This window comes from Calliphora vicina, chromosome 4, assembly GCF_958450345.1.
Source record: "Calliphora vicina chromosome 4, idCalVici1.1, whole genome shotgun sequence".
NCBI lineage: Eukaryota > Metazoa > Arthropoda > Insecta > Diptera > Calliphoridae > Calliphora > Calliphora vicina.
The window spans coordinates 92,926,757-92,937,222 of record NC_088783.1 but is presented as its reverse complement, the minus strand read 5'-3'; the positions used below and the strand labels follow the sequence as shown (position 1 = coordinate 92,937,222).

Below are 10,466 nucleotides of genomic sequence, written 5' to 3'. Positions count from 1 at the left end.
AAAATAAATTTTGTTTACCTAAAAATATTTAAAATTTTGAAGTATAATTTGGTGAAGGGTATATACGATTCGGCACAGCCGAATATAAATAAGTAGAAAAAATAAAAATTACAAAAGTAAGCAGAAATAAAAATAAAATTGATCGATTTTGAAAATTTTTTTTTAAGAAATTACATACAATATGAACTAATATCAGCATCTAAATAGATTTTCTATTCAAATTGTTCAATATTTAAAAATAAAAATAATTTCTATATTTTGGAATTTTTTTCGCATTTTATGTTAGAAGTATATAGAAATCAACTCCCCGCCAATTTCGTTTTCTTAGACTTTAAAAATCCATATCTTAAGTTCTAAGTAATTTTTTTTTAAATTTTCTTTTTGATTGTGAATCGTAAAATTATTTTTCTAAAATTGTAGATTTTTTTTTTTAAATTTCAAAATTTCATTTCCCTATATTACAAATGTAAGCAAAAATAAAAATAAAATTGATCGATTTTGATTATTGTTTTTTTAAAAAATTGCATACAATATGAACTAATATCAACATCTAAATTTTTTTTCTATTTAAATTGCTCAATATTTTAAAATATTAAATTTCTATTATTTTAAATATTTCCATAAATTGTAAAAATCCATATGAAAATTGTACGATTCTTTATAATTTTTGGTATTATGAATAAAACTCATATCTGAGTTCTAAGTAATTTTTTTTTAAATTTTATTTTTGATTATAAATCGTAAAAATTATTGCTAAATTTTGGAAAAAAGTTAAATTTTTCTAAAATTGTAGATTTTTTTATTTAAATTTCTATTTCCCTAAATTACAAATGTAAGCAAAAATAAAAATAAAATTGATCGATTTTGATTATTGTTTTTTTAAAAAATTGCATACAATATGAACTAATATCAACATCTAAATTTTTTTTCTATTTAAATTGCTCAATATTTTAAAATATTAAATTTCTATTATTTTAAATATTTCCATAAATTGTAAAAATCCATATGAAAATTGTACGATTCTTTATTATTTTTGGTATTATGAATAAAACTCATAACTGTGTTTTATTATTGTTTTTTATTGATTATTGTTTTTTAAGAAATTGTATACAATATGAACTAATATCAACATCTAAATTTTTTTTCTATTTAAATTGCTCAATATTTTAAAATAAAAAAAAATTCTATTTTTTTTTTAAATATTTCCATAAATTGTAAAAATCCGTATGAAAATTGTACGATTATTTATTATTTTTGGTATTATGAATAAAAATTATATCTTGAGTTCTAAGTAATTTTTTTAAAATTTTCTTTTTGATTATGAATCGTAGCAAAAAAAAAATTTCGCATTTGAGGTCAAGAGTATATAGAGATAGTTACATAAAACTTCCCCGCCAATTTCGTTTTCCTAGACTTTAAAACTCCATATCTTGAGTTTTAAGTAATTTTTTTTAAATATTCTTTTTGATTTGAATCGTAAAACAGCAAAAAAAAAAATTCGCATTTGCGGTCAAGAGTACAGTGAGTGTCACTCAAAATCGTACAACATATTTTTTTTTAAATATTATGAAATTATACAGGCAATACTAGGTGATTATATAAAAAATTAAAAGTCATTTTATTAATTGGAACAAAAACTATGTATTTCAACAAAAAAGTTAACAAAACCTCAATTCCTTAAAAAAATATTGATGAAAATTAAAGAACATCACAAAATTCATATTTCACTTAAATTCGTACACTTATATTAAATTACAATTAAAACTTTAAAAATTAAAAAAAAGTTAATATTAAATAATCCTAATACTTTGTAGTGTATCCTTTGCTATTTTTAGTGCCTGTAGGATTTTAAATGAAGCGTTGATATTCTGGGCACTGACAGTGTTACCCAATTTTGTTATTTGTAGATAAGCGCAATTAAAATTATACCATATTTTCTGATAGGTAAAAGCACACTCAATATAAAAATAGCATTTTAAATTATTTCCAAAACATCAACTTTCTAAAACTAATGAATAAAATTTTACTACGATGGTGTACGATTTTAAGTGACATTCACTGTATATAGAGATAGTTACATACAATTTCCCCGCGAATTTCGTTTCGTATGTATTTCAACAAAAAAGTTAACAAAACCTCAATTCCTTAAAAAAATATTGATGAAAATTAAAGAACATCACAAAATTCATACAATATGAACTAATATCAACATCTAAATTTTTTTTCTATTTAAATTGCTCAATATTTTAAAATATTAAATTTCTATTATTTTAAATATTTCCATAAATTGTAAAAATCCATATGAAAATTGTACGATTCTTTATAATTTTTGGTATTATGAATAAAACTCATATCTGAGTTCTAAGTAATTTTTTTTTAAATTTTATTTTTGATTATAAATCGTAAAAATTATTGCTAAATTTTGGAAAAAAGTTAAATTTTTCTAAAATTGTAGATTTTTTTATTTAAATTTCTATTTCCCTAAATTACAAATGTAAGCAAAAATAAAAATAAAATTAAACGATTTTGATTATTGTTTTTTAAGAAATTGTATACAATATGAACTAATATCAACATCTAAATTTTTTTTCTATTTAAATTGCTCAATATTTTAAAATAAAAAAAATTCTATTTTTTTTTTAAATATTTCCATAAATTGTAAAAATCCGTATGAAAATTGTACGATTATTTATTATTTTTGGTATTATGAATAAAAATTATATCTTGAGTTCTAAGTAATTTTTTTAAAATTTTCTTTTTGATTATGAATCGTAGCAAAAAAAAAATTTCGCATTTGAGGTCAAGAGTATATAGAGATAGTTACATAAAACTTCCCCGCCAATTTCGTTTTCCTAGACTTTAAAACTCCATATCTTGAGTTTTAAGTAATTTTTTTTAAATATTCTTTTTGATTTGAATCGTAAAACAGCAAAAAAAAAAATTCGCATTTGCGGTCAAGAGTACAGTGAGTGTCACTCAAAATCGTACAACATATTTTTTTTTTAAATATTATGAAATTATACAGACAATACTAGGTGATTATATAAAAAATTAAAAGTCATTTTATTAATTGGAACAAAAACTATGTATTTCAACAAAAAAGTTAACAAAACCTCAATTCCTTAAAAAAATATTGATGAAAATTAAAGAACATCACAAAATTCATATTTCACTTAAATTCGTACACTTATATTAAATTACAATTAAAACTTTAAAAATTAAAAAAAAGTTAATATTAAATAATCCTAATACTTTGTAGGGTATCCTTTGCTATTTTTAGTGCCTGTAGGATTTTAAATGAAGCGTTGATATTCTGGGCACTGACAGTGTTACCCAATTTTGTCTGTCTGTCTGTCTGTCTGTCTGTCTGTCTGTCTGTCTGTCTGTCTGTCTGTCTGTCTGTCTGTCTGTCTGTCTGTCTGTCTGTCTGTCTGTCTGTCTGTCTGTCTGTCTGTCTGTCTGTCTGTCTGTCTGTCTGTCTGTCTGTCTGTCTGTCTGTCTGTCTGTCTGTCTGTCTGTCTATCTATCTATCTATCTATCTGTCTGTCTGACTGTCTGTCTGTCTGTCTGTCTGTCTGTCTGTCTGTGTCTGTCTGTGTCTGTCTGTGTCTGTCTGTGTCTGTCTGTGTCTGTCTGTGTCTGTCTGTGTCTGTCTGTGTCTGTCTGTGTCTGTCTGTGTCTGTCTGTGTCTGTCTGTGTCTGTCTGTGTCTGTCTGTGTCTGTCTGTGTCTGTCTGTGTCTGTCTGTGTCTGTCTGTGTCTGTCTGTGTCTGTCTGTGTCTGTCTGTGTCTGTCTGTGTCTGTCTGTGTCTGTCTGTGTCTGTCTGTGTCTGTCTGTGTCTGTCTGTGTCTGTCTGTGTCTGTCTGTGTCTGTCTGTGTCTGTCTGTGTCTGTCTGTGTCTGTCTGTGTCTGTCTGTGTCTGTCTGTGTCTGTCTGTGTCTGTCTGTGTCTGTCTGTGTCTGTCTGTGTCTGTCTGTGTCTGTCTGTGTCTGTCTGTGTCTGTCTGTGTCTGTCTGTGTCTGTCTGTGTCTGTCTGTGTCTGTCTGTGTCTGTCTGTGTCTGTCTGTGTCTGTCTGTGTCTGTCTGTGTCTGTCTGTGTCTGTCTGTGTCTGTCTGTGTCTGTCTGTGTCTGTCTGTGTCTGTCTGTGTCTGTCTGTGTCTGTCTGTGTCTGTCTGTGTCTGTCTGTGTCTGTCTGTGTCTGTCTGTGTCTGTCTGTGTCTGTCTGTGTCTGTCTGTGTCTGTCTGTGTCTGTCTGTGTCTGTCTGTGTCTGTCTGTGTCTGTCTGTGTCTGTCTGTGTCTGTCTGTGTCTGTCTGTGTCTGTCTGTGTCTGTCTGTGTCTGTCTGTGTCTGTCTGTGTCTGTCTGTGTCTGTCTGTGTCTGTCTGTGTCTGTCTGTGTCTGTCTGTGTCTGTCTGTGTCTGTCTGTGTCTGTCTGTGTCTGTCTGTGTCTGTCTGTGTCTGTCTGTGTCTGTCTGTGTCTGTCTGTGTCTGTCTGTGTCTGTCTGTGTCTGTCTGTGTCTGTCTGTGTCTGTCTGTGTCTGTCTGTGTCTGTCTGTGTCTGTCTGTGTCTGTCTGTGTCTGTCTGTGTCTGTCTGTGTCTGTCTGTGTCTGTCTGTGTCTGTCTGTGTCTGTCTGTGTCTGTCTGTGTCTGTCTGTGTCTGTCTGTGTCTGTCTGTGTCTGTCTGTGTCTGTCTGTGTCTGTCTGTGTCTGTCTGTGTCTGTCTGTGTCTGTCTGTGTCTGTCTGTGTCTGTCTGTGTCTGTCTGTGTCTGTCTGTGTCTGTCTGTGTCTGTCTGTCTGTCTGTCTGTCTGTCTGTCTGTCTGTCTGTCTGTCTGTCTGTCTGTCTGTCTGTCTGTCTGTCTGTCTGTCTGTCTGTCTGTCTGTCTGTCTGTCTGTCTGTCTGTCTGTCTGTCTGTCTGTCTGTCTGTCTGTCTGTCTGTCTGTCTGTCTGTCTGTCTGTCTGTCTGTCTGTCTGTCTGTCTGTATGTATGTCTGTCTGTCTGTCTGTCTGTCTGTCTGTCTGTCTGTATGTCTGTATGTCTGTCTGTATGTCTGTCTGTCTGTCTGTCTGTCTGTCTGTCTGTCTGTCTGTCTGTTGAAATCAGTTTTCTGAAGACCCCAGATATCTTCGGTATTCAATAATATCTTCAATAATTCTGTCAGACATGCTTTCGAGAATTTTGCTATTTAAAATCAGCAAAATCGGTCCACAAATGGCTGAGATATGAGGAAAAAACCAAGACAACCTCTATTTTTGACCTATTTTTTACCTATATCTGGATTACTAAGACATTAATATAGACAATATGGATATCTAATGATAGATATTTCAAAGACATTTGCAACGACGTATATAAGACCATAATAAGTTGGACCTACAATGGGTCAAAATCGGGAAAAAAATTTTTAACCCGAATTTAAAAAAAAAAAATTTTAAAATTTAAAATAACAATCGAAAAATTTTTTTTCCAAAAAATTAAAAAAACAACTGGAAAAAAAATAAATTTTGTTTACCTAAAAATATTTAAAATTTTGAAGTATAATTTTGTGAAGGGTATATAAGATTCGGCACAGCCGAATATAGCACTCTTACTTGTTTTTTTTTTTAAAAATTACATACAATATGAACATCTAATATCAACATCGAAATAGATTTTCTATTCAAATTGCTCAATATTTCAAAATAAAAATAATTTCTATATTTTGGAATTTTTTTTTTTCGCATTTTATGTTAAAAGTATATAGAGATAGTTACATACAACTTCCCCGCCAATTTCGTTTTCCTAAACTTTAAAACTCCATATCTTGAGTTCTAAGTAATTTTTTTTAAATTTTATTTTTGATTATGGATCGTAAAAATTTTGTTATATTTTGGAAAAAAATTTAATTTTTCTAAAATTGTAGATATTTTTTTTTTTAATTTAAAAATTTCTATTTCCCTAATTTAAATAAGTAGAAAAAATAAAAATTACAAAAGTAAGCAGAAATAAAAATAAAATTGATCGATTTTGAAAATTTTTTTTTAAGAAATTACATACAATATGAACTAATATCAACATCTAAATAGATTTTCTATTCAAATTGTTCAATATTTAAAAATAAAAATAATTTCTATATTTTGGAATTTTTTTCGCATTTTATGTTAGAAGTATATAGAAATCAACTCCCCGCCAATTTCGTTTTCTTAGACTTTAAAAATCCATATCTTAAGTTCTAAGTAATTTTTTTTTAAATTTTCTTTTTGATTATGAATCGTAAAATTATTTTTCTAAAATTGTATATTACAAATGTAAGCAAAAATAAAAATAAAATTGATCGATTTTGATTATTGTTTTTTTAAAAATTGCATACAATATGAACTAATATCAACATCTAAATTTTTTTTTCTATTTAAATTGCTCAATATTTTAAAATATTAAATTTCTATTATTTTAAATATTTCCATAAATTGTAAAAATCCATATGAAAATTGTACGATTCTTTATAATTTTTGGTATTATGAATAAAACTCATATCTGAGTTCTAAGTAATTTTTTTTTTAATTTTATTTTTGATTATAAATCGTAAAAATTATTGCTAAATTTTGGAAAAAAGTTTAATTTTTCTAAAATTGTAGATTTTTTTATTTAAATTTCTATTTCCCTAAATTACAAATGTAAGCAAAAATAAAAATAAAATTAATCGATTTTGATTATTGTTTTTTAAGAAATTGTATACAATATGAACTAATATCAACATCTAAATTTTTTTTCTATTTAAATTGCTCAATATTTTAAAATAAAAAAAAATTCTATTTTTTTTTTAAATATTTCCATAAATTGTAAAAATCCGTATGAAAATTGTACGATTATTTATTATTTTTGGTATTATGAATAAAAATTATATCTTGAGTTCTAAGTAATTTTTTTAAAATTTTCTTTTTGATTATGAATCGTAGCAAAAAAAAATTTCGCATTTGAGGTCAAGAGTATATAGAGATAGTTACATAAAACTTCCCCGCCAATTTCGTTTTCCTAGACTTTAAAACTCCATATCTTGAGTTTTAAGTAATTTTTTTTAAATATTCTTTTTGATTTGAATCGTAAAACAGCAAAAAAAAAATTCGCATTTGCGGTCAAGAGTACAGTGAGTGTCACTCAAAATCGTACAACATATTTTTTTTTAAATATTATGAAATTATACAGGCAATACTAGGTGATTATATAAAAAATTAAAAGTCATTTTATTAATTGGAACAAAAACTATGTATTTCAACAAAAAAGTTAACAAAACCTCAATTCCTTAAAAAAATATTGATGAAAATTAAAGAACATCACAAAATTCATATTTCACTTAAATCCGTGTGGAGTTCTCAGTCTCCCATCGGACGCGTCCCAGGTGGCGGATAGGGGGAGCAACTGCCTAGTCTAGTGATACTGTTTTGACAACAGGTCACTAGCCTTGACAAATGCTCAAGCGATGTCAATATATTAAGATGCATTTTTTAACAAATGGTCTGAACTTCTTGACATAGCTAGGTCGGTAAACGGAACTGTGTCAGCCGACTATCATAATACTGTGATGCATTTTATAAAAAATGGTCACAGTAGGATGTAATTGGTGTTAGGATAATGTTATTACTGGTGATACATTTTTGACAAATGGTTACCTAGTGCTAACACATTCTCTCTCTCTTCTAGTGTTACTACCCGCGGACCAAAACTGTTCTTTCTCTCTCTACTCTTTCTTTCCCCCCCACTTGTAAGGTCAAGGTGATGGTAGCAGTGCCGAAGACCTGAATGGCTAGTAAGTGGTTAAAGATAACTAGTCGCTAACAGCTCCCCTCCGACGCCAGGGCACGGGTCGGTTGTAATACAGTTTTTGCCTAATCCATGTACGCCGTCCCTGCATGGAGTGTCCATCCCCTTACGCGCTCACTCGTGGGAACAAAAATGAATAACCTAAATAATAATAATAATAATAACAAAAAACCAACAGCAAAAGGCCAGCAGGGGAAACCTATGCTGGCTGATTGCAAACAGTCAACTGTCCAACCTTCTGGTGACAGTTTGACTAAAAGCAGCGAGGTAGCCTTGGACTTTAAGCCAAGCACCTCAAAAGCTGCATTAGCCCTCGCTGGTAATACACCAGCAACAGCCCCTGCATTGGACACTGTCGAGAAGACAGTTGTCCCTGCGAAAATGCTACAGGTTGGACCGTCGAACCAGAAGTCGGGTCCAACCACCGTAGCCCCACCCGCCACTACGGCAGAACCGAACGCCCCCATTCGCAAAGAACCATCCAGGAGGGCTTTCGTGCAAAGGCGTGCCGCCATGCGCATTATCGACCGGCTTGGATCCAAGTCGGCCGATGCGCTTAACATCGACGAATTGTCGAAACTAAGTTGGGCTAAGGCCCAACTGGCTGAGCTGGACAGCTCAAACCCTCCTCCAAGCGCAGATGCAGCGAACCAAGGCGCATCTGCTGGGCCCAAGCGGCAACGCTCAGAGGAGGAGCTGCTCCAGCAGCAAAACCCACAGCCGAAGACTAAACGTCCGAAGCAAGAGGCTCGTGTGATAAGAAGGCAGCCGAAGACTAAACGTCCGAAGACTAAACGTCCGAAGCAAGAGGCTCGTGTGATAAGAAGGCCTTACAGTGAAGTTGCTCGCAATCCACTTGTAAGGGCTATTATCGACAGGAGTGTTGATGACGGAGCTATCTCCCAGGAGAAATGGCTGAAAATCCGTCAGGGTATGCTGGGGGTATACTGGAAGATTCTCAAGGAGAATCCCGGTCCATCCCCGCAAAACGACGATGCTGGCTGGTATCAAGGCCATGTAAAACTGCTAGCGTGTACCAATGACCGCTCAGCTCTACTGCTAAAATTAGCAATTGCGTCCCTAGGGGAATTGTGGCCTGGCGCGAAACTGGACGTGATCCCGGTAAACGAGATACCTCGTAGACCGAGATCAGTCACAGTTATTCCGGCGGAACCACATGAACCTGAGGAGATTCTGGCATACATTCAGAGCGGTAATCCCGATCTACCAACCCATAACTGGAAGGTGGTTAAGGTTTCCGCTCCTGAAGGTGCGCATAGAAAGGTGGTCGTAGTCCTTAACAAGGAATCCTTGGCGCCACTACGTGAGAGGCAAAGCAAGATTTACTATGGTTTCGATAGTATCAAGCTGCGCATCTACCGTGGTGACGACAAGCTCGACCCCGAAACTTCTGGTGTTAAACTGGAAGCTCCGCAGGATATGGACTGCAAAATTAAACTGGATGACCCCGCAAGCTCTGAGGACAAAATGGAGACCCAATCACACTCCAGTATGGTTGGGGACCTATTCTGCGCTCTGGGTGATGTGGAGGATGAAGATGTTCTTCTGGAATCAGACCCAGAAGACATCGACGTTACGGTCATATATGATCCAGACCATGGTGAAGGCGATCCAAGTGAACCTTCACCACTCTAAGGCAGCTTCGGCTGCCCTGCTCCTCCACATTGCTAGATATGGGGAGGACATTGCGTTGGTCCAGGAGCCGTGGATACACAATGGCGAAATTCGTGGACTCAACGCCAAAAAGTACAAACTTTTGTACATAAGACGCACAGGTAAAATAAGATCTTGCATTTTGGTTAAGAACCATCTTAATATCTTCATTCTTCCTGATTACAGCGATGAAGATACAGTAGCTGCTGCTTGGGAGACAGGTGCAGGTAAGGTGTGGCTGCTCTCGAGCTATATGGCGCACGACCAGGTTGAACCACCACCGAATAACCTGGTATCTAATATGATGCGTGCCGCAAACAGGGCCAGAACTCCGGTAATTATCGGAGCTGATGCAAATGCTCACCACACAATCTGGGGTAGCTCAGATATAAACGAACGAGGTGAGTACATTCTAGACTTCATATTAGACTTTAATCTGGTAGTTGTCAATCGAGGTTCAGAACCTACTTTTGTGGTAGCAAATAGGCAATAAGTTCTGGACATTACGCTTGTCAGTGCAAGCCATTCGAAACTCATAAGGAATTGGAAGGTTTCAGATGATTGCTCTCTGTCTGATCACAGGTATCTGACATTCTTAATAGAATTGGAAGTTGAAAAGGAAAAGCCTTTTCTAAATAGGAGGAAAACCAATTGGGTTGATCACAGGCGGATCCTTGATGGTTTACTTCCCTCACCCCCTCTTATAGGTGACACTAGAGACATTGAAAGCGCTGTGAAAAAGCTCACACTTTCTCTCAGTGAGGCCACAAGACGTACATGCACTCCCTCTGCTCGCAGAGGAAAGGTAAGACCTCCATGGTGGTCTTTAGACATAGCGAACACTAGGCGTAATTGTCGTAAACTATTCAACGAGGCGAAAAGATCAGGCAACTGGTCAATGTATAAGTCTATGTTGGACAAATTTAAGAATATGGTCAGGAGCGCGAAACGTAAGTCCTGGAGGAATTTCTGCAGCGGCGTCGAAAGTTCCT

General features: G+C 33.6%; 1 protein-coding gene across 1 annotated transcript; it reads left to right on the top strand.

Annotated features, from left to right (window-relative positions):
* Positions 1-7,932: 7,932 nt before the first annotated feature.
* Positions 7,933-9,872, top strand: LOC135958565 (uncharacterized). The gene is made up of 2 exons (XM_065509464.1): positions 7,933-9,596; positions 9,661-9,872. The coding sequence occupies exon 1, from the start codon at positions 7,933-7,935 to the stop codon at positions 9,454-9,456; it is 1,524 nt and encodes a 507-aa protein (XP_065365536.1). The 3' UTR covers positions 9,457-9,596; positions 9,661-9,872.
* Positions 9,873-10,466: the final 594 nt, after the last annotated feature.